At 37.2% G+C, this 25,754-nt stretch overlaps 1 protein-coding gene across 1 annotated transcript; it reads left to right on the top strand.

Moving 5' to 3' along the window:
• LOC129002764 (regulator of nonsense transcripts 1 homolog) lies at positions 1-25,517 on the top strand. The gene is made up of 20 exons (XM_054430803.1): positions 1-296; positions 1,286-1,396; positions 5,150-5,299; positions 9,339-9,511; positions 9,922-10,134; positions 10,558-10,730; positions 11,709-11,916; positions 12,906-13,065; positions 13,271-13,465; positions 13,954-14,042; positions 16,979-17,069; positions 17,609-17,776; positions 18,612-18,825; positions 20,092-20,318; positions 20,889-21,122; positions 21,790-22,036; positions 22,793-22,957; positions 23,618-23,766; positions 24,267-24,410; positions 25,297-25,517. The coding sequence occupies exons 1-20, from the start codon at positions 120-122 to the stop codon at positions 25,303-25,305; spliced, it is 3,297 nt and encodes a 1,098-aa protein (XP_054286778.1). The 5' UTR covers positions 1-119; the 3' UTR covers positions 25,306-25,517.
• Positions 25,518-25,754: the final 237 nt, after the last annotated feature.

Here is a 25,754-nt window from a genome sequence, read left to right on the forward strand (position 1 = left end):
GTCGAAATCTGGTGACATCGTGGTAGTGCTAGTCATGCTATAATATATCGTTTAAGGCGTTGTTCACTGTTTCGCCAGACATTTGTTTTGTATTTTAGAACATTTTTACTAATTTCAAAATGAGTGTTGACGCTTACGGTCCGAGTTCACAAACTCTAACATTTCTAGACACGGAAGAAGCAGACTTGATTGGCGCGGACACCCAGGGATCCGAGTTTGACTTCACAGATTTTACACTTCCATCTCAAAGTCAAACACAAGCTTCCCAATTAGACCCTGTTCAACCCCAGACTCAGGTAAACTGAATTCATGCAGGGCTAAAATATTATTTAGCCATAGCCTAGGCCTACTCAATATGTTGGAGGAAATAGGCTATCTAAAGATTCCTCCAAGTAGCCTAGGTTTGGATTGTTGACTTGTAATAGGCCTAGACCTAGTTATATATAAAGCCAGTAGTTAGGCCTGAGCTCTCAGTAAGGTTTGTAAACAAGATCGATTTTTCTAATGTTGTAGTAAGCACAGCAGAAAATTCCATACTGGTAAGTGAAGTGGACCTTTAATGAGGCCATGTGCTTCGTGTTCAATGCAGTCAGTAGGTCTATCCTAGCCTACACACAACTCGAGTTAGTATGATCTTGTACAGGTATTGCCGATGCTATACAAACTCGGAATGTTTGAGTCTGACTCGCAAAACTTTGAAACACTATTGGCCTTTTGGCTCAAAGCTTTAAGTACCGTAGAGCAAGTCAAAAAATCGAACTCGTACGGAGAAAGCCGAATGTCTACGAACTTGGAATGTAACGAGTTGACTGGCAAAACTTAAATGCTATTGGCTGAATTTGAGTTGAGCCGACTTGCCAAACTACATATAAGGAACCCTATTGGCTGTGCTGCGAGTCAACCCGAACTCGACCGATGAAAGCGGAGGTCTCACGATGATACAGAGTTGAGTCTGACTCGAATTAACATAGTCGTGAGTCGAGTTTGAGTCGAGTCAAGGAAATACTTGATTTGTCACATTACTAATAGTGGGTCATTGAAGATTATCTCTATTTATATCTTATATTCATGGTTTGGATTGAGGCTATAAAGTATGGTAGCTTAGGCTAGGCCTAAGATAATAGTTTTACAGCAAGCAGGCCTACTGTGATGATTACTTAATTCAAGGGAAACTATAATTTGTCTGCTTTATGACTGATTTTTACTTCAGCGTTAATGTACCAATCTTCTACTGTACCTGGCTCAGATAGCATTGAATGGTTTGCTTAACTTGTAAATTTTTCAGGTTAATGGTAAAATCAGCACAGACACTGTGGAAAACAATGTTGTGGCGGTTACTCAGAAACTAGGAGAGTTGCAGTTTGAAGAAGAAGAAGAGGAGGCATATTACAACAAGGTACGGTAACACCTAAGAATGGCTCTTAAGTATTTTTTGTAGCTAACATAAATAATGAATTCAGTGGCGGCGATAAGAACCCGCGGGCCCCCCCCCGCAAGTTTGTTCGCCGGGCCCCCTTCTCCCAATGATCTTTAAAAACATTTTCCCATGTATTACCGCCTAAAATTGCAATTTTTCAATAAACTTGACAAGGCATCTCCCGAGGCGTAATTATCGTCTTCCATGATCGCGGCAAAATCGTAAATACTTCCCCGAAGTCAAAAGTCATGGAAGAAACATTATCATAGTTTACCGTGATTGCAAATGCAACCAAACCTATTACATCATTAGATTGCAGCATCATCGTCTCCCGCACTCACGCAAGGCCCCACTAGAATCACGGCCCAATCTAATATAACGGCCAAATATCTCCCCGCGACCCGTCGGTGGTGACGAGTAAATCATTTTTCCGTTCCGTAATTGCGGCTAAATCCTAGATATATCTCTCGCTAAAAAAGAAACGTCATTATCGTCTTCCATAATCGCGGTACCGTAAAACGGGGTGACTTGAGCCCAGTGGGGTGACTTGAGCCCAAAACGCAAGAAAAAGTTTTGAATTTTCGTTTCAGAAAACCTAAATGATTTATCAAAAGGTTTTATATATCAATTTGAAGGATACCTAATTAGCTTTCACCACAAACGATTCCAATTATTTTAACTGTCCATTTTAATAATTATAAAAAATAATAATGTTAACACGTCCGAATCTGAATTTCATTACGTTGAAAAAAGGTTATCGGCACAATGGGTATTTGCACTTGAATGAAAATAAAACTATTTTTCCCCATTTCATTATTTCCTTGACAACACAAACATGTTGAAGCATGTTTGATTATGTAATGGTTTAAGTCAGTATGACCTGGGTTTACCTTATCATGACCAAGTTTGGCAGATTTTGGGGTGACTTGAGCCCACCTGTGTTTAAGTGGTAGGTAACGTTTGTTCAGCATGGTAACCAGCCTTCAACATCTACCAGCACTTTAACATCACCACCAGTAAAAAGAAAGAAAAAAGCAGCAGTGAGCAAAGATTCAGATACTAGCAGTGAAAGTGAACCAGAGAGTGTATATTCAGAGTATAGTGAGTTCGAAGAAGAAGATTTTGATGATATATTAGAAATGCAAGCACCAGAAAAGGGAAGTAGCAAGAAGATAGAAACTAAATTAAGTAGCAAGAAAAATGAAAGAAAAATTTTTTCCAAGATAAAAGAAAAATGTGAAACAAAAACTAGTGCTTATGAAAAAGGCTGCTATGTCTTGGTGATGTATGAAGGCAAGTTTTTCCCTGGCATGATAACGGACATAGGTACCGGTACTGGTAATGCAGGGGAAGACTTTAAAATAAGTACAATGACCATGAGTGGTCCTAGTAATTGGAAATGGCCAGAAAAGGTAGATGAGTGCTGGTACAGCAAAGCAGAAGTTAAAAGAAAAATAGCAGCCCCCACACCCATTACCGCCAGAGGATCTTTTGCCGTTCCAGAAGTGGAAAAGTGGCGGTTAATGGACAAAGACATAAAGTAGAACAAGTGCTTTTACTAGTGTAAATAGTGTGTAGATAAAAAACAATTTGTTATTTGTACATTTAGTTAGTCTATTAATGACTGTCAAAATGTCTATTGTGAAGTTTTCTATATCGGAGTGACGAATCGGTTCGGATTAACTAGAACGAGATATTGGCAACATTTCATTTACAGAAAAAATTACTTTTTTATATTTTCAAAAATTGCTGGTGGACTTTTTCTGATTAATCATATTCAGATCTTCAATATTTGGTAAAAAATTTGTTTAAATGTTTCTGTAAGTTTTTTATAAATTTATTACAGTTTCGACGAATACTTTGTGTTTTGTTTTACACTTACCGTCATTAAACCTAAAAAAAACTGGAATTTTTAATAAAAAAAAATACCAAAATAGTCAGCTATATATGTGGGTTCAAGTCTTCTCACAGGTCAGTGCAGTGGGTCTAGTGCATTAGAATAGCATTGAAATATATCAGCTGGGTTCAAGTCACCCCGACCAACGAGGTGACTTGAGCCCACCCATATTTTATTTTTTTTTTAAATAGTTACACTAACTTTAAAAAAATCTTATTCCACACATTTGTAGAATAGACCAAGACTAAGTTTACTGTAAAAGATTTATTAAAAAAATACTTAATGGGTTTACTTTAATGAACAAGCAAAGTTCAAAAGTGGGCTCAAGTCACCCCGTTTTACGGTAAAATATTGGACATCTGTGGTCGCGGAGACATCGTCATTGTCACCCGTTGGGAAATGTTCTCGTCGATATCCGCGATCGCGGCAAAAGCGTAGGCCTAATCTTTCAATTTCGTGAGCGTGATCCTCACGGATATAAAAGCTTTTACTTTTAATTGTGCATTATTGTATTGAATACTGAGAAAATCGTCTCGAGCTTGATTTTCTGACTTTGTGCTTGATCTCTCAAGCTTGTAGTCCCGATTTTGAACCGATCTGATTTGGCCTGAGGCCCTTGGTAACATTTTTAGCTCGTTCAAGATCGGGTTGCTTATAAAAACTGTTGATTTTCTAGAATAGGCCTATAATGTTGATTTTCGAGCCGAGCAGAGCCTGGACAGCTTGAGAGATCAATCACAAAGTCAGAAAATCAAGCTCAAGGCGATTTTCTCCAGGGCTGGGAATAGCTACAGTACTAGCTGAGACTATCCCCGGCCCTGATTTTCTCAGTATTCAATACAATAATGCACAATTAAAAGTAAAAGCTTTTATATCCGTGAGGATCACGCTCACGAAATTGAAAGATTAGGCCTACGCTTTTGCCGAGATCGCGGATATCGACGAGAACATTTCCCCGCGGGTGACGATGACAGAGGCCACATTGGTTATAAATACGGCCCTATTATTATGCAACCAATTTTGACTGCGCCTTCACACAATCCACGAGTACAGTTAATGCAACCCGCATGACTGATGACAATTCTTTTACTTAGGTTGGTATAGATAATTTATATCGATCGGTCAAGTAATAGTGTTAGTTTAGTTGTTGTAAACTTCTTGAACAATAGGTTTGAACAAATTTTCATCATAAAAAAAACGTAGCCTATTTTAATTCTCATATAAATATTGTTATGATAGGGGACCCGTGTGGCTCAGCCTGTCACACTATCGCGGGCCCGTGTGCCAGTAAAATTTACCGAAAATCCCGGACAAGGCTCACGGGCCCCCCTAGCTCGCGGCCCCCCCCCCACATTTTGTAGATGTAAACAGTGTGTTTATCATGGCAAGCGAACATTTGCAAAAAAGTTAAATTGATCGTATAATTGAAGGAGTAGGTTTTTTATTGAGTGGCGGTGAAAATAGTGTTGACTATAATGACGAAGAAAATGCTGTAGGTCAGAAAAGTGACAATGGAAGTTTTGAAGACCAAGAAGATGTGGAAATGGTGGTTAAAGTTAACACTGCATTTGACCCGGCTATCGTAGGTTTAGTTGATCCACAACATGATTGTTTCTGAGATATATTTAGTTCTGCAAACTTAGGAAGACCTAACATGCATGGTGAAGGTTCTTCCTTACTTGTCACAACTATATTTCCGGCTTAACATACTGGAGCTTTTAAAGCGCACAGCTTCTACTGTTCTCCACTCTACACTCAATCCACATTGTGAAATAAAAATAATTTTAAGTAAATAATTACTAATTTCCTTCATATCTTTGTAATCTATTTTAAAGGAGCTGCCTGTCTACGCATGCAAGTACTGTGCGATCCATGACCCAGCCTGTGTAGTCATGTGCAATGTCTGCAAGAAGTGGTTTTGCAACGGACGAGGAAACACATCCGGGTCTCACATTATCAACCATTTGGTCCGCGCTAAACACAAGGTATTTTGTGATAAAAGTGTAGACTGTTATTGATCACTTATAAGGAAAACTAGCTATAATTTGACTACAGCTAAACCAAAAATTACTTATTTAGCCTATTAAATTTAAAGCTCTTGATACTATCTAATATATAAAATTCTCGTGTCACAGTGTTTGTCTGCAAACTCCTCCGGAACGACTTCACCGATCGTTATGAAATTTGGTGTGTAAATTCTGTAGGTATGCGAATCGGACGTAAACTATTTCCCGTTTCGAAATTCTTAAAAGGGCTCCGCCCCAGTGGCTCTGGAGTTTCCCATGTTAACCTTATGAGAAATGGAATTAATGAATCTTAACAGCTGTTTCAATTAAACAAGTTGGTTCTGTTCTATGATGTTCAATAGCATTAAAGTTACAAGGATTACCAACAGGGTGCAGCACTATTATTTCTTTTACATTTATGACAACAGCTAATTTGCAACCAAAAGGTGAGTGAGCGTAGCGAACGAACTTCAACCTGGAGGCGAGTTAGCATAGCGAACGAGCTAACCTGAAGGCAAGTGAGCGCAGCGAACGAGCTCCAACCTAAAGGTGAGAGAGCGTAGCGAACGAGCTCCAACCCAAAGGTGAGTGAGCGTAGCGAACGAACTTCAACCAGGACGTGATTGAGCGATGCGAACAAGATCATCTTGAAAATTAAACGTAACGGTACTCTCTTTCCATCGGTCTGTCTTAGGGGAAACCTATAACTTAGGCGATACGAAGTTCGCCGGGTCAGCTAGTTTTTTTATAAAAACCCATGTGTTCTAAGATATTTGAAATTTTTATCCTTAATTAAAATCTGTTATTGTAAAGAAGATGTGGTTTCTGTATGTTGGTTGGTTCCTTGTGAACGTCAAAATTACTGAACCTACCCGGAAATTTTACCTTTGGACCTCGTGTGGATGTATGGGTTATTTCCTCAAGGTCTATTGGAAATTTAAAAAATGGAATTATCGATTGGTCTCTATGGCAACAAAAAGAAACGCACAATGTTAACATTATTATTCTGTTAAAAAGCTGATTGAATTAAATCCTATGGATTTAAAGAAATCAAATTGGTACTGTTAGATTACTATCAATAGTGGGATCGTGTTTGCAACCATCTGCTTAACTATATTCTTTCCAGTTTTAAACAACCACATTAAGTTATTTCTTCTCTGTTCTCATATTATGATGTAAAGCTACTAAGCCTGTTTGTGTAAAACAACTTGTTAGGGTGAATCTAATATTCTCTTGGGATTATAAAATGTTAAATAATTTACAGTAAATAAAACAAGTTTTCTCTTAAAAAATAGTGCATATATTTGGTCACTGTGTGAAAATGATTTCCATTAATTCATTCATTATATCATGCCCAGTACAGATAAGAGCAAGGAAGCCACAGTTGATAGTAGGCCAAGTCTGTTATCAATGTTGTTGCCCTCTTATCACAGCTATTGAGCTATTTTTCTCTGTCAATTTGTTAGTTTAAGAGAACTGTTTAATTTGTAATACAATGTGTGTATGTTTTTGTACCGTGTTTAATTTTGTTCTATGACATTGCATATGTGAAAAATATAATCTAAATACCATGTTGAATGGTAATTAACGATTTACCTTCTAATAGGAAAAATAAGTTGGAGTTAAGAATTTGAGGTTTTGTTTTAAAATAAACCCCTACTACTGCTTCGGTAATAAATTCTTCGGGTTATATAACAATTTTTACTTAATTAGGCCTACAGATTTTAATTTGGAATTAACTTTTTGTCCCAGTTAACTTATTTTATGCCAGTAGGAAATAAGAATATCTTATGTAGCCTACTGTTGACATACCAATTATTAAAATTGGTTGGCTTCTTGAATTTGAAAAAGTTGAATACACCTCTTTTGCCTAAACTAATGATATATTGGCTTTGCCCATTTTTTAATAGAGAATTATATAGGTATATCTTATTAAGAAATAGACAAATTTTAAACAAGTTTGAGCTAAAATTTAACTTTAGTTAGCCAAAGAAGTTGTAATATAACATTGAAGCTAACTGTTACTTTACATCAATGGCCTGTTATCAACAAGCACCTGTGTTTATTTGCACAGCTGTATGTTCACACACACACTCACACACTAGACAACAAATATTAAACGTACCAGCCTAACTAATCACGGATTTATTGATGAATATTTCACTTTTTCCAACTATAGTTTTTTAACATTTCTGGTTAAATTTAATTTTGTAAAAATGATTTTTCAAGCATCATAAACTAATGAACATACTTAATGGTGTGGTTTTCTTACTATTTGATAACCATTGCTGAAATCCTAAGTCTAGGCGCACACAAGCGATTATTTTGAGGCGATTATTTCATCGGCCAATCTGTGTATCATGTATTAGAATGGAAGCGTGCACATAGGTAATCAAAATTGTGCCAATTTTAAAATCGTAGGCGAGGCGATTGTCAACCCAAAATCTGTAATGTACAGTTTGTTACCTGTCCGCGGACACGGTCGACTAAAAATCGGCCAGTCACTTTTTGTTCTCCACGTTTTGAATAATTCATTAAATGATTTCTATTAAATAAATATGTTATAGTGAGTTCAATAATGACTTACCTAAGAGTTGCTGACAGTCTTTCCTCTGGTGGAACAAGTAGTACGCATTGTGGTAGGCTACTTTTGTAAGTTATCCATTGTCCAAGTAATAGTAACAAAACTTTCAACACTCTATAGTAATTAAAGAACTTATTACTGTCATGACGTAAACAAGTGTACAATTTATAAAACTGTCTATTTAAAAGTCTCTGACTTACTATCGGTTCAACCCAATATTTACGTTATTTTCTTTTTCTTTGATCTAATTAGAAGAGCACAAACACAGGTTAATTCAACAAAGACCATTTTAGGATAGCTAAACACACTAAAAAGAAATCCATTTCTCAACTAAAAAATCGCCACATGTGCGCAGTGCGCCTAGACATAAATCAAGGCGATTTTTTTGCCGATTTTTTAAACATCGGCCGATAAAAAAATTGACCGTGTGCGCTAAGCCTATAGTAGATATCCCATTTATATGGACCAGCTTTTGCCAATTTTATACTATAAAAGAACATAGGCTTAGTTGTCTGAGCGAGTCACAGAATATAATAGTGTCTAAAATTCTATTTTCTATCTTGTTTGTTGTTGGTGACATAGTTGATGGGTTATTACAGTTGCTGTAGCTCGCAATACGTCATTCCACCAGTTTGATTTGGTAAAAAGATTTGTGTATTAAAAAAAAAATGAGTAATTTAGGTCAGCGCAATCTGCCGGTGGCTCACATTTGACTTTGACGGTTTCGATTATAAAACTAGAGACATTTATAACATAGGGATGGAATGTCTAGTATCAATAGTCAAAGGCTTAAAAGCAAACGTGGTCCTGTATGCGGTTGTATTTGTGACATGAGTGTTCTTTAGGCCCTCGAGGATGTAGTGTTTGGCACTTAAACGCTGTCCCTTTAACTCTTCAAGGCAGGTTTTCTTAACGTTTGCCAACCTTGCTACGGTAGTTTTTTCCCAAACCTTACCATCACTTGTTTTGCCCTTTCTCAGTGTTGGTGCCAGTAGAATAAACTCATAATTTCATCATGAAAATAAAATTTGTATCTTGGGTCGCAATCAACTAGAATTTTAGGTCCGGGTTCAAAACTAAATGATTCCCTAAAGGGTTCAAAACCTTTCATAGTAGCCTATTGACCTTTCATAGTTAGTTTTTGTTTTCATACTAGAAATGATAATACATCTGTCTCTGTCTTACTTCAATCAAAGACAGCTGCAAAAGTTCGAACAAATGGACATTTTGTTGTATAGAGTCCTAGTTGGAAAAAAATCACTGATTCTTCAGATGCCACTAACTGAGCCCTACGAGCTCTTGCCAATCTATAGCTGTGTCTTTATATACACGTGGCGAGGAAGGCTTGTCAAACTGACGTGAAGAATAAATGTGGAAACTCCTGAGCACTGTTGATAGCAAATGAGTTGTTTACTGTCTTGTAATGTTTGACAGGAGGTGACTCTACACAAGGACGGACCGCTGGGAGAGACAGTGCTGGAGTGTTACTCGTGTGGCGTCAGGAATGTATTTGTGTTGGGTTTCATCCCCGCCAAGGCAGACTCTGTGGTCGTGCTGTTGTGCAGACAACCCTGCGCTGCGCAGAACTCGCTCAAGGATATGAATTGGTAAATTGTCCAATTATATATGTCAAGGTTGTATTTGTAAATTTTAATGATTGAACTTTTTTAAATGTGAAGCTCAACATTCTCTACTGCAATGTGTACACATATTGCACTAATCGCATAAAACGATGACAAGTTTCCATAACTGGGAGATCTTGGCTAAACGACCGTGGGATATATTTATTTTACATTTTGCTGCAATTTCAAGAGTTGACGATGATTTCTGCAAGACCGCAGGAGATATGCAAGATTTTGTTGTGAGCGCGAAAAAGACTGTCTTAAAATAATGATAATAATAATAATGACAGTAATAGTTTTTAAGATTTATTGACCCAGTTCACTGTACTTTGCAGTGTAAATAGATTTTTCAAATAACTTTTACTTCAATATTTACCAAAAACTTATGATGACAGGGACCAAGAGATGTGGAAGCCGCTGATCGCAGACCGTAGCTTCTTGTCGTGGCTGGTCAAGGTGCCAGGGGAGCAGGAGCAGCTGCGCGCGCGTCAGGTCACGTCCACACAGATTGCCAAGCTGGAGGAGTTGTGGAGAGACAACGCAGATGCCACGTTCCAAGACTTGGAGAAGCCCGGGGTGGACGAGGAACCCCAACAGGTGTTGCTGAGGTAGGAAACTTATCTTCCAAGAAATAGCCTAACTGTTCGATTTCCAAACAGTTTTTTTTTTTTTTTTTTTGGCAGTTGTTTTTGCCTGCCAAATTTTCCATCCCTTTAACTCCTCCTTATGTGGGTTTCTGCCTTTTTCAAGCCATATTAAAATCCATCAGTGATTGAAAGCTACTACTCTTTAAATGTTGTCAAACATACAATTTACACATAAAGAGCACAACAAAATTTTAAACATAGTACACAATGTGCAACTAATACTGAAATTGGTCAAAGGGTCTGTTCTGTAACAGTCAGTTACAATTGGTTCAGGTGGTTTCCATTGTCGTTTAAATAACAAATTTATAACAAATATTTATAACAAATATTTTATCGTCTTATATTGATAAAATATAAACCAAAATTAACCTTGTTGTGTTACAGATACGAGGACGGGTATCAATACCAGAACATCTTTGGACCCCTGGTGAAGTTGGAGGCAGAGTACGACCGGAGACTGAAGGAATCCCAGACCCAGGAGAATGTGGAGGTTCGCTGGGACGTCGGCCTCAACAAGAAGATCATCGCTTACTTCACTTTGGCCAAGTCTGATGGAGGTGAGGGAAACATAACTGTTGTGTTGTGTGTTTGAATTAGAATAGTTGAATATGCCCTTCTAATATTAACAATTTTGTCAGTGCTGAATTACCTAACATTTTCTAAAACCAGTTGTTAAACCAGCGGAAATACCACTGATTGCAGAGCGTCAAAGATTGTCTTAGGCTGGTAAGCCATTATTTTGTGTTATAATCAGGTTTTCCTTATTTTAGAAGTGACATGAAATGCAGAAAATAATTAAAACAAAATTCTCCTGAATAATATTGGTAGCATCATGGAGTTTGGGCCCAAGGCAGCTATGGGTTCAGATCCTGGTCACTGCCGAAAACATTTTATCAGTACAGTTCAACTTTGTACTGTACCGGCTCACTCCTTAATTTGCTGGTTACATTAAACGCACGGGCAGTTAGTCTATGTGGACGGGCAAATGCAAGGTTATAAGAGGCCGCCAACCTTTAACAGAAAAAGAAAACCTATATCTGCCGATCGCTCCCGATGTCTACCAAGAAAAATTAGAAACCAGGGTTCTAAAGACTGGTATTATAACCTGAAGTCCTATGTTGTGTGACTTTTGTTTGTTTTGATCTATCTATAAGCCATGTGACTCTAAACTCCTCATGTAAGCTTGCTAAATTCCACCCCTTTCCAAAAACCCCCTCCTTAATCAGACATATGTTTATCCCACATCAAGTATTTGTTAGTAAAATGACTCTAATTAATTATAAAATAATTAATAGAAACACGCATATTTACTCAACACAAATTCTATTTCATGAATGTTTACAAAACAAAAACAATAGAAAAACAGATGATAGTAAAAATGTATATAAATGAAATATTGAACAGTATTAAAGAAGTTACAACAATAGTTGCTGTGGCAAAACAATTAACAGAATTCAAAGCAATCTTTTGTATACTTTTGTCTCGGAAAAGTCAGATACACTCCTGATACTACATTATTTTTCTTACGTTTCCAGACATGAAGCTTATGCACGGAGATGAGTTGAGACTGAGGTACCTGGGAGAACTACAGAAGGCTTGGTCTGGAGTTGGACACGTCATCAAGATCCCAGACAACTTCGGGGAGGAGGTCGGCCTCGAGCTTAAGTCAACCTCGGGCGCTCCTACTCAGTGTACTTCACACTTTGTAGTGGACTTCATTTGGAAATCTACTTCGTTTGATCGGTTGGTATTAGAATAATTCATATGACATAAAAGAATATAAAAACCTTTACAGAGTTTGATCTAAACTACACAGTGTTGCCATTAACTGTTCTATTTCTTATACAAGAATATTATTCACAAATCTCGCTTCAACAAACTCTATTTCCAAACTAAACCAATGTTTACAAAAACATGTTTACAATAATCATCTGACAACAAAACATATTTAAACACAAATAAATCATATGATAAAAAGAACAGACTTAATACAACATCCCGCCTCAAGATGTCCACATCTTAATGAACCTCAGTACCGCCTCGGTTTCTTAATGGACCTTCCGTAACGGGTTACTGTGCCAGCTCCTGGACGATCACGTGAGTTGCATGGACGATTATTACCTTATTACAAACAACCCAAATTTCCACCTGTCCCTGTAATGGTCCCAAAATTCGTCGCTACACGCTGGCCAAGGAGCCTTTGGCTAAAAGAACAATTAGTTTTGGTAAAGGAACTACAGTAGAGCTGTTCAGGAGGTGAGACATTAAGCTTCTTGAGTTTTGGACCCTTGAAAGACGTTACCACATAAGACACAGGTTACATTTTAAAATCAAAGCCTAGTAGTAAATCTGAGCAGTCCAATGAATCTGGATATTTTTTACGGAAAAAACCCAGTTGTTTCAATAGTAAAGTAGCTAACAAAAGTCTGAGCAAATCAACATGTATAAGTGTTAACAATTGATTTTTTGGCACAGAGTGACAATGAAGTTCACACCTTTAAAATATTACAGGTCAATACTCATTCGCAATAAGGTTTTAGAGCTTGAGCATTTTAGTAATAGTCATGATATTGATGTTATTTGTGTCTCTGAACATTGGCTCACTGAAAATTTCATTGAAATTTTACTCCTAAAGGTTATATTGCTGCTGATTTAATGTGTAGAAAGCAGAGAAAAAATGGAGACCATCTAAAAACGTTACATAAAAATATTGATTGTCTGTGTGTTGACAGGATGCAAGGGGCTCTGCGCAGGTTTGCTATTGACGAAGGCTCAGTGTCCAGCTACATTTACCATCGTCTGCTAGGACATGACTGGGACGACGCACTGTTCCGCTGCCACCTACCCAAGCACTTCTCTGCACCAAACCTGCCAGACCTCAACAGATCACAGGTTAGCCTACATTTTGTTATTTTTATTATTAGGTGTATTTTCCTCTTTGCTTAGTCACAGTTATACTTTTTTGTTTAAGATAAAATTAGCATTGGTTGTCGTTGGAGTTCCTGTGTAAGTTTTTAAAAATGTTTGGCTAGTGATGTTAGGGCTAATGCAAAAGATTGTATTTTCAAACTATGTATGTTGATTATGTTGTGTCCAGGTTTACGCAGTGAAGCACGCGCTGCAGCGGCCGCTCTCTCTGATCCAGGGTCCGCCGGGGACAGGCAAGACTGTAACATCGGCCACCATCGTGTACCAGCTAGTGAAGCAGAACAGTGGCCCAGTACTAGTGTGTGCTCCCTCTAACACTGCAGTGGACCAGCTCACTGAGAAGATACATGCCACGGGTCTCAAGGTTTGTTGACACAGCTTGCAACGAACCTAGTGACATGAGTTGGTACTGCTAAGGAAACAAAAATACTAAATCCATAAGGTCCTTTCTGACCAAGTGCCACAGTTTGCTTTGTCCCAAATAGTTTTCAGTTTAATGACAGTGTTGTAAAGTCTTGGAGATAATGCTAATTCTTCCCAACTTAAGCCTTCCTTGGCTGTAAAATAATATCAGTGATAGAGAATTGTTTTTTAATGTAGCCTCTTAGTGTTTCTTCTAGTAGACAGACTATTTCCCACGCAAGTAAGTTTTAATTCAAACGACAATACTTAAAACATATGCTTTTTAAAACCATTTACCTTAAATAATTTAAGGTAAATTATTAAGATGAATTATTCATCTTTATAAATATTTTATTTTTGAGAAAAAAACAGTTTTTCAATATCAAAAGTTTTATGTTCAGCCTCAGCATCTAGATATTTGTTATCTAATAATTTTTTTCTGTGTTTTAGGTCGTACGAGTTTGTGCCAAGTCCAGAGAGGCTATTGTTTCATCAGTGTCATTCCTTGCTCTTCACAACCAAATTCGAAAGATGGACTGGTAAGTGGAAACCAAAGCAAACCAGATTGGTTCCAGTACCACACTAGTCATGAAATCAGTTTTAAAGTACTGTCAGTACACTTATGTTACTTTGGAAATAGGTTTAGGTAACATTTATTTTTCAAGAATATTCTGGTTAGTTTTGTTCTAGGAAAGGCCTAGGCTAGGATTTTGAATAGTAGAATAAAGATACAGTAGACCCCCTCTTAACCGATAATCGGATTATCCGTCTTCGATCGTAAAATAATACAGTTTGTTTTAACCGACCTTGCTTTGAGAGCAGCTCGGTTTAACCGCCGCTTTCTAGGAATCTCGGCATTTCCGCTCCCACGCTGGGCGATGAGAACTGAACCATACGCTTATCTCCACAGGATATGACTAACAATAAGTTATTTTGTGTTGATCACAAAACATATTGCATAGCCTATTGTCAGTTTGTCATCATCGTTCGTAGCTCGAGCACATCTGATCTGATTTGTTATCTGTGCGGCAATTTATAACATCATAAAATGCGTTACGATTTTGAGAACTGATTACTGATTATCTTATCGCCGGAGTAAACAAACAACGCAACTTGTAGGGAAGGCAGGAAAGGGGGTTTAACAACTCCAAGGTCAAGATAGTTTTTGTGCCTCGAGCCTCCAGTGAGAGGCTATAAATAAACGTCCTGTTTTGTAACAAAATGGTCGCTTGTATCTTTAATGTCGACAAAAGGTTCTGTACTGTATTACGATGTTTTTGGAAAGCATCCATTAATACATTACAGTACTAAAGTTATTTAAATAGGAATTTTATTGACTCTTGTCTAGTATTATAATATATTCCACTGAAAGTAGGCCTATTTGATTTAACCGTGTTTTTTGTTTATTTGTGAATTTTCGATAAATATGAAAAAGGAGATAAAAGTAGTTTATTTTATAAATAATACAAGTATGACTTCAAAAAAATGATTATATAATTCCAAATGAATAGCACTTCATTATGTTATGATTTTAGGGATTGCCCGTTTTATCCGACCTTTTGAGTTATCCGACCTAGGTCCGGTCCCATTAGGGTCGGTTAAGAGGGGGTCTACTGTAGTAGAAAGCAGCAAGCTTACCTTAGACTTAACACAGCCCCCTCCGGTTACGAAATATTGTGTGTTCTATAGCCTACATGTATTTCTTTTAAGGTGAGCTGAAGAGGACATAGTTCTAAAAACAGCCTCAGTTTCAGCCCACTGGAACTTCACGACACTGCTGCTAAACCTAGCTGCTAACCCCCTATATTCTAAAATTTGTGAAGAATTTTAGTGAGTCTTGTGATTAGTGATGTAAAATACCCAGGTATTTAAAACTCGGGGTAAATACCCTGGGTATTTACCCGGGTAAATACCCAAAATCCATAAATACCCGGGTATTTTGGGTATTTATGAAATCGATTGAAATTTATTTTTATCTACCCCTAAATATGTTATAGTTATCATTACATGATAAATTAGGATAGTCTACCTTTTACAGTAACTTGAAGCTTTGCTAGTACCTTTTATTTAATGATTTAGCACTTTTTTTATGAAATCAAGACAACACCTCATTAGAGAAATAGTGAACTTAAACCTACTTCTACTGTTATTAAATTATGATAGTTGAAATTTGTATTGTGTTAATGGCTTGGAAGGCTAGACAGACCCAAGGCCTGAATGATATAGGTAGGATGACAGAATACTGAACGTACAGTAGACTCCCTCTTATCCGGACTCCTCGGGACCGAGGCTAGTCCAGATAACGGTTTTTCTGGTTAAACTGACGTTCCCAAAAACTTGTTAAAACGGAAACCGTGTACTGGTACTGGCATATTCGACTTTAATTCAGGAGAGCATTGTATTTAGATACGTGATCACTGGTCTCAAATCTTTCCCACGAGAACGAGAACAATCGTTTCAGTACCACTCACTTCTTGCCAATCTAGTCAGGTTAAACCAATGGGCTGATACAAATTGTCCGGTTTAAAGGTGTCCGGATAAAAGGGAGTCTACATTAAACTTTTCTGTGTTACTGCTTAGTTGGGAACAATAATATATTTGGATAAACCTATTAAAAAATGTATCTCCTGTTTTTTTGTCTAACTTATAATATAATTTTGAAAGATTTAAATTATTGTGCTAAAGATTCAAATTTTTTGTATCACAAGTTTATGAAATTAGTTTATTTTGATACCAACAAAAGATCTAGAACAAAAATATTATTTAATTCCTGCCATCCTACAGATTGAATTTTAATTATTTTCTTAAGTTGTTTACACATAGGCCAATACTAGGTTAAATTTTCCTGTCTTTCTAAATAATAATTATTACTTTACAAATTATTTTTTTCACTTTCAATAAAATAAATTAATCTATCTATCATAGAAATTAAAAAATTACAAGTAGTCAGGACCAGTGCAACCATGCGGCCAGGGTATTTATGCTGATTTATGCTTTATGCTCAGACCTGGGTATTTATGGCGATCATACCGAGAAGTAAAATGCTAGTAGTGACCATATGAAATTTTGTTTAACACATTTTATTATCATTTTGCTATCCTTACAAGGTAATAATTGCACAAAAACATCTCAATCATCTCTAACTTTAATACAAATTATAAATACCCAGTTTTTGGGTATTTACCCGGACCTGGGGTAAATACCCAGGTAAATACCCAATTTATATTTACCTTCCCACTGGGTATTTACCCGGCCCACATCACTACTTGTGATCAAACACTTAAACAACCTGTATGGGCTATTAATTGACAGCTGTGTCCAAGGAATATGTCGGCCTTAGTCACTAACAATACTACAAGATCACACCACTCATCTCCATTCATACTTGGCTTAAAATACCTACATTCGTATGGTCGTCATATGAAAGTAAAGCGTTAAAGTATTAAACCCTCTCATAATGTATTGTAATTTGCAGCAACATTGAGCTGCAGAAACTTCAGCAGCTGAAGGAGGAGACGGGAGAGTTGTCTAGTGCTGACGAGAAGCGTTACAGGATGTTGAAGAAGGTAACTCTCTGTTCTAGGAAAATTAATAAAATAATTATTTATGGTTTTAGTTCCTGTAAAGTAGGGTCTAATCATTGGCTTCTGCCTAAGGTTGTGGTGGCTTATTCTTTCATCATCTGAAGCGAGGCTTTCCTTACTTTTTATTTTGTGAGATCTTTGTTCAAGATTCATGTACAAGTTAGAGGCTGTCAACCTCTTTTAAGCGATTTATAAATTTTTTGTTTGACTAAAACAAAATAGTCCAGGCAAAGTTGATTCATGATTTTATCCCTCCTTATTTTAAACTTTTTATAAGGAATATGTGCGTTTTAAATCACCCTAATCCAACTGTTTTTGTTGAGGATTACCTGAATTATCCAAGAGCCTCTAAGAAAAGGACATGATGCTTCTAGTTGTCAACTGCTTTGGCAAAACCTTAACAAACAAGTGACATAACAAGGAAAAATCATTGGTATTATGTTTCAACATCAGTTGTCAAACACCATTTTGATTTTCCGCTTTGGGCAGAAGTAATGTTGATTGTTGTATTGTTGTTGTAGGCCGCAGAGAAGGAGTTGTTGGACTCAGCTGACGTGATCTGCTGCACCTGTGTAGGCGCAGGGGACCCTCGCTTGGCTAGACTCAAATTCACCACTATCCTGATAGATGAGAGTATGCAGGCCACAGAGCCCGAGTGTATGGTTCCTGTCATACTCGGTGCCAAACAGGTAGGAATAGTTTTATTACATTTTACCATATAGACAAAAGAACTAAATATAGACTGACAAAGGAAGGTTCTGCGATGTACCATTAGAGCGTGCCCAGTCTTTGTCGATTCGCCGTCGATACCGTCGTCGACTCACCATCTGCTACCAGCACTACCACCCTTGCAAACAAAACGCAACCTACCTATCAGAACTACTTTTCAATATGGTAAAGTACAGAATTTTTAAAATCCCGTAATTTTAATGGAAAAACCCATTTTTTTAAGCCCTCAGAAATTTTTAAAACACGGTAAAATAACAGAACAAACTCCTAATCCCCAGATTCCTAGGAATTCTCCAGAAGTTAGCAACCCAGGCTCCAAATACCAACTTGTCATGGCAACGCTCGCTAGAGCTTGACGCTGCAGCGGTGTGCGCTGAAACTACACGGCGCTCCTAGCATTTGACGCCAGAATATATCCTAACCGCAGCACTGCTGTCGGTCTATATTTGATTCTTTAGTCTATGAATTGAATTTACTATGCTACTAAACAGAATGAATGAAATATTCTCAAGTTAAGTTAACCCAACTCTTCTAATCAAGTACTCTGCTCATCTTTAGTTTATGGTGACATAATAGTAGCAACTCTAAGAACAATTACAATTTGAGTAGTACTCTGCATCAGCGCTATTGATTCTAGTGGATATTTTTTAAAGCAGGTTGTTCATATAATTGCTAGCTGAATGTTAAAATTCAATATTTTCCAAGTCACTATGAACAAAGACTTATCTTCGATCTCAATGGTTTTCCGTTGTATACTGATAGATAACAGCTGATTCCTTTGTGTTTTGTTATCAGCTGATCCTGGTAGGAGACCATTGCCAGCTGGGACCTGTAGTTATGTGCAAGAAGGCCGCTCGTGCCGGACTTTCTCAGTCATTGTTTGAACGACTCGTTGTCCTGGGAATTCGCCCATTCAGACTCGAGGTTCAGTACCGTATGCATCCCGAGTTGTCTCGTTTTCCATCAAATTTCTTCTATGAAGGCTCTCTCCAAAATGGAGTCTGTGCAGGTGAGATTTATTTGAATTTATTTATATCAAATTTTTATATATCTATATATAGAGATATATATATATATATATGTGTCCATCCGCACGATAACTTGAGTAATTTTTGTCCGATTTTGATAAAATTTGGTTTGAAGGTGTAAGGCAGGATAAACTTGAACGAGTTCGCGAACCAGCATGATCGGACTATGGGAACGGGGGTTTATGGGGGGTTTTATGGGGTAAAAATAGGTTTTTCCCATTTTTGACCGTAAAAACACAAAATTTCACAATTTCTTTTTAAACCATTTTGTAGAGCTTAAAAAAACAAATAATTTAGTATATTGAAGCGTTATTATGCGCCTAATTGTTACGGAGAAAATTCAAAAAAATTGTAATTTTAAAATTCCCATGTTATTCTTATGGAGAATAAGTCAGCTGTTGTAGTTTGCTTGTTTATGAACATATTTTGATTGATTTTGGAAAATACTTTTATTTCTTACTAAAATATTTATAAAAAAAATCTTTTTTACCCTCCCTGTTGCAGCAAACCTAAGTACTCGTTAAACTAATTCTATTTAAATAGGAAATAAATGTGCTATTTTTATGAAGGCATTTTAGTGTAAATCCAATCAGGTTAATGGAAATTCGCTTAGTCTGCAGGTTTGCTGCGGCGGGGGTATTATTGTTTTATGGTAGAGATAGAAAAATTGAATATAGAAAGATATGAAGATACAACTAGCTCTTGAAAAAATACCTACTCTAGATGTGGCTTAGGTTTTTCTCGTTGTCAAAAATCTTTTGGATCAAAACCTAGTAAAATATGTTACCAACAACATGTTTAGGATATCAATTAACTTGTATTCATTTTTAAAAACAACTTTATGGGTATAATAGGATATTACAAGAATAAGTAAATGTCAATTGATGTGACACCATTGCTAAGTACCGATATATTACCTTTGTTGAAAATCCGGGCAAGCATTATTTGTTGGAAAAGCACGATCCGACTTGTAATCAAATAATGCAATAAAGTTAACATATTTTATTAATTAATATCTTGTGGATAACTGGGTTAGGAAACGACTATTAGGAAGGCCCAAGAAGAGATGTTAGGATAGTGTCTCCAAGGACGTCAGAGAAGTGGGGGCAGCAGTGGAAGAGGCAGAAGATCGAGAGAGGTGGAGAGCAGTTGTTGGTGCGGCCAAATCCCGCCTTATTAATAAATGGTCATGGGAGTGAGTGGATAACTGGGTGGAACAATATCCGTTAACAATCCTTTGTTTTTAGATGAACGTAAGCTGGCCAAGATGGACTTCCCATGGCCAGTGGCAGACAAGCCGATGTTGTTCTACGTGACGCAGGGCCAGGAGGAGATAGCAGGCTCTGGTACGTCGTACCTCAACAGAACCGAGGCGGCCAATGTGGAGAAGATGACCTCGAGGTTCCTGCGCTGCGGTGTCAAGCCCGAACAGATCGGTGTCATCACCCCTTACGAGGGCCAGAGGGCGTATCTTGTACGTACTTAACCATGTCTAGTATATTAAATCAAGGTGACTACTAGCGTAGACATCCCCATCTATATGGACCAGCTGTAACCTTTTTTTTTTTAAAAAAAAGCTTTAACGAGCCTCTCATAGAGTGCACTACTGGCCGAAATTCTATTTTATTTGTTACCGAGATAGTTGCTGTGACATAAAATATAGTAAAGCTTATAATAAGTCGTTCTATAAGTTTGTATTACAAAAATGTCAGTATATTTAGACCAAAATCAGCAATTTACATCAGCAAATTTTGTCATTGGCTCAATTTAACTGCCTCTATTTTCATTCAAAAACAAATGACAAGTTTAATATGGGGGTCTATCAATAGTCAATGCTACTAGTTTAAATGTTACTGATTTTACTAGTAAGTCACTGAAATCAACAAAAGTGTTCTTTCACTGTCACTAAAAATAAATTTTTTACCTTATACCCCTAATTGACATCACTAGTGAAAATTTTATTTTTTGTTTATTTTGAAATGTCGCTTACTTACAGAATGTTTAACTTGAACAAGGTACTATACCCTTTTCTTGCTGTTTACAGGTTCAATACATGCAGTATCAAGGCACTCTCCCATCCAAGCTGTACCAAGGTATCGAGGTGGCCAGTGTGGATGCATTCCAAGGCCGAGAGAAAGACCTCATTATCATGTCATGCGTCCGTTCCAATGAACATCAAGGCATTGGTTTCTTGAACGACCCTCGGCGTCTCAACGTGGCTCTCACTCGAGCCAAATTTGGTATAATTGTCGTCGGAAATCCCAAGGTTCTGTCTAAGGTAAAACTAAAGTCTTTTTTTGCTTTTAACCTTTTTACCCTAAGAAGTTATTTAGATTGGATTCCAAAAGTTAAGGAAAGCAACAATTGGTAAAATGTTGGAACGGAAAAGAATTTCCCTTGAGGAATTGTCAATTATTTTAGTGTACGTAAATGTTTGACATTTCGTTTACTTCTATTTGTCAAAGAGTTACATGTTATTGGCAAATAAAAAATTAAAAGTTAGTATTTAAAATCCTGTTCAATATTTCAAAAATACTATTTGAACTCTACGTCCTAGGTCTGTCCTTTGGACTAATAATCTACACTTTTGGGTTTGCTCACACTCTGCAAGATTATCTTGCACTTATTCTTGGTACTACAGACTGTAGTGTTCATTTCGATTCCAGTTTAACATTATCCCACTACTGATACTCTTGGACTTGGACATGATTGAATATGCCCTCTATCTAATTATTACTAAATACTAATACATTTTAGTGATGAAATTCATAATTTGTTATTAGGAGTAATTACTATGTTGAATCAATGTAAAAACATTAATTATGACAATTTTCATGATTTTAGCCATGAAGACGATTTTAAACTGTTTAAAACGATATAACAATGGCTGAGATAAGTTACTGATGAATGCGTTTCATTAGCCTGACCAACACTTAACATTTCAGCAACAACTGTGGAACCACCTGTTGAACTTCTACAAGGAGCAGAAGGTTCTGGTGGAAGGACCTCTCAACAACCTGAAGGAGTCCATGATCCAGTTCTCCAAGCCCAAGCAGATAACCAATGCTGCCAACCCCGGCACTCACTTCATGTCCACCACTGTGTACGACGCCAGGGAGGCCATGGTGCCGGGCAGCATCTACGACCGGACTGGCGCTAACAACCCCGCGGCTCACTACATGCCGAGACCTGGTGAGTGGAGCCTCCATGTATCTGTGCAAACTTTGGGGGGAAGTGTTTGGGGATGTTCATGTTTAGTTTTACAATTACAGTAGAACATCTCTTGGGGAGAGGACGTTTCACTTTAAAAAAAATTTGGTTAAAAGAAAAGTCTTTTTTCAGAACTAAGAGTGATGAGATTAAGATAATAACCCAACTAAAGCAGATGGGGGTGTTGTGATGGTAGTTTACATTGTGTAGCAGACAACAGCCTTAATCTCCGTCAAAGGTTTGCAGGTTAGAAAAGAACTCTCTGCCACCCTTCATCATTCCATCACTTCACTTTCTCTTCCTTTGTCTAATACACATTTTGTTGTTTTTTTATATAAAACTTGCGCTGTTCCAGTTAATCAGTTTGGTTAAAAGTTTTTTGGTTGATTAAGGTTTTTAATGCAACCTTTACTGCAGAAGAAGACATACCTATTAATGTACAAATCTGTAGCTAGTTTAAGAATAAAATCTATGTAATATTCACAGACAAGCTTCCACAGTCACATACCGTGGATTCAAGGACTTTGGGCAACGACTTTGTCCAAAAAGATTAAACGCTTTTCACCAACATTTTAGCCTTAATGTAGAGTGCCATATTTAAGGTCACTTGACTTCTTCATACTGGATATGCAGAAATCAAGTCACCCTGTTGACTACATCGAGGGCAAAATGTCAATGACAAGGGGCGTTGGTAGTCTAAGTGTGTGACAAAGGAGAACTAAATGGTTTTTGTTACAGCTCCTGGTGCCAGATTGGACATGTTCGGTCACGACCCCATCTCCTACATCTCGCCAGAGAGAGCGCAGGCAGCCCTCACCAACATCCCTGTGCCGGTGGGTATGTTCATGAACATGAGTCACGTACCTCCTCGCTTCTTCAACCAGCACCAGCAAGCCATGCAAGGTGAGGTCCTAAAGTATTGTGTGGAACTAACAGGAATAAGTTTTATGAATGGTGGAAATGATGACTATCCGTCCAAGTATACAATATTCAGCTCTCATGTATTAACAAAAAAAAATTGTAATTGGTGGTTAAGAAGATTGTTAATAATTTTCTGAGTTTTAAATTAAAGGCAAAATTTGTACTCCATACAAACGTGTTTTACAATACCTAAGGACTTTTTATAAGCTATCTGCTATCTTCTTTTTTTCTAAAGACTCAGTCACAGCCTTGTGTCGTTCCTTAAACAAAATAGAATGTATTTATTTGATCTAACAAACAAATTACACTATATATTGACAGTGACAGAATATTTACTTACTTAAGTCGCCAGTGATTTTTTACTCCTGGAGCCTAAGGCTTCAACTTGTCCTCTTTATTTTACCCAATCGGTTGCTTCTCCCTTAATTTCCTCCCAGTTGGTTTTCAAAAGTTTGAAATGAAATATTATTCATTTATACTGGCAAAAGTTAGCCTGAAGTAGTTAGAAGTAACCTGTAAGTTTCTGCCGCTGTTGTAGATTATTACCCATTGTAGTAAGTGTGATTAGAAATACTTCTACAACAATTATAATTTTTCCATTACAATAATTATTAGAATAACAGTTTTTGTTTGTTGTTGCAGCTCGCCAAGTCGGCCGAACAAACCGCATTAACAACAACCGTCTTCGTAACAAGAACAATCTGGGCAAGAACAAGATGGGCAACACCCTGAGTCAGGGCAACAGCCAGGAGCCTTACAGTCAGGGCATCACCCAGGGCATGAGCCAGCAGGTAACCAATCAATCAAACCTTGAAAATTAATTTTGTAAAGAACAATTTGTAAAAAAAGTTTACAAAAAGATGAAGGAAAGGATACACAACAAACCCACCTAACAAAAGGTTTCTGTTTGTAGGATACAAATTCTTTTATATTACAAATTAATTACAACAATGGGATATTGTGGTTTTGATACAAATGTAGACCTAGAACATAATTAAAAAGAAGTAGTTGTACAGATGATTTATTGTGCTTTATTTTTATACATTTATCCGTACATTTTGTTTTCTTGGAGCCCGCAAAGATCCACCTAGAATTTTCAAAGCCTGTGGATTCTGTAGGTGCTGTCTAAACAAGATTTTACATTATTCCCTTTGAATGAAAATGGATATATGATTGAAATTTCTGCTTAACTGGTCCAGTGGCTGTTGTGTAATAAGTAAGAGCTATCTCCACTCTAAAATAGGATATTTATCTGCGAACAGTGTTTTAACGATCATTATGTATGCCTCAGGGTGGAATGTCGCAAGGATTCAGTCTATCACAAGCAGGACTGTCACAAGACAGTTATCACATCCCAGACTACCAGAGCCAGATGATGGATGGGTTCTTGTCCCAGGACTCGACCTATCAGGCTGAGAGATATCCTACACACCAGGTAAACTAGTTTTTTATGCAGCTAAGTGGAAAAATTATCGAGCCTAAAGGCGGTTTTACACACTATGATAAATCATGTAACTTGTATGCAACGACGAATCGCTACCTTTTGCCGGTACGACCATGCTGATTAGACGTTCCGTCTTTTACAACCACCCCGCTTCCACCTTTTAGGCTTTTTAGGTGTTCTGTTAATGCATCGCCTGTTAATGCCTCATAATGGAGTTACTATTGTGGTCCATGTACGTCATTTGTCTTTCAACCAGCGGGAAAAGAAAAGAAAACCAAAAGCACAGGAAGCTATTGTCAAGTTCAATCAACTCTTGGCACAAGCTCACAAGAGGCTTGGCGGAGGTCTGACATTTTAATTTAGGTAAACAAAATGCACACACCGAAAAAAACAAGACTAAAAACAGTCCAACTCCAACTACACAAAATAACCTTAAATATGCACTGTATTATATGTTCAAATGTGCACGTAGTGAATACGATGCACTGTACTTAGTGAATACAACAAAACTGAGGCCTATACGGGCCACAGCTGCAATGATTTGTCTGAGTAGCTGTTTACACACACCGACCTCAAGAAATTAATTACGTTTTGCACACACCTTTCAATTCAACTCAAAGACAAGACGTTCTGACGGACAAGTCGTTATATTTTATGGTAGTGTGTAAGCCTGCCTTAAAACAGACTTTAAATTACATACTGTAGTCTAAATCTGTAAGAGTCTAAAAAGAGCTGGAAAAGTCAAATCTCTTTATTTAACATTTATTGTAAGATTGTTTGGGTTTCTTGAGCCAGAATTAACTCATTAATCATCCAGATTAAGTCTTAGCAACTATTCTTTTCATACTTTTTTTGACAGAATGTTTGTTGTTCTCAGCCGTACTGAAGCGCGGTGTCAGAGGCCCTGGTCGCGGGAGCGGCTTAAGGAGTTCAACGGCGTACTACGGTGGCGTGACACCGCGCAAGCCACAGCGCAACGGCGCAACCTCCGACCAAGTGGATCAAGCCATTTGTTTTATTTCAAATGTAATTCGCAGTTAAGACTCGACTGCTACATGGTTGAAAAATTAATAGACTAGTGTTTTCTTTATTTACTAATTTGTTGTTTTGTTATTACGTTTAAAAATTAGTTTTAAGCTTACTACTATTTCATTTTCGTTACTCGTCTGTGTAATTTAAATTGTATCTTCAATGACATGAGAAAAATTATTTTAAAATTGCACCTCAATTTTTGTGTTAAATTCTTCGATATATTTTTGTCGGTAGTAAATAGTTGATCGACTCTATAAATGTTTAGTTTTAAACATTATACATTTGTATGCATCTGTGCTATGT

This window comes from Macrosteles quadrilineatus, unplaced genomic scaffold (assembly GCF_028750875.1).
Source record: "Macrosteles quadrilineatus isolate MER2022 unplaced genomic scaffold, UCM_ALF_1.0 Scaffold_9__3_contigs__length_116548681, whole genome shotgun sequence".
Classification (NCBI taxonomy): Eukaryota; Metazoa; Arthropoda; class Insecta; order Hemiptera; family Cicadellidae; genus Macrosteles; species Macrosteles quadrilineatus.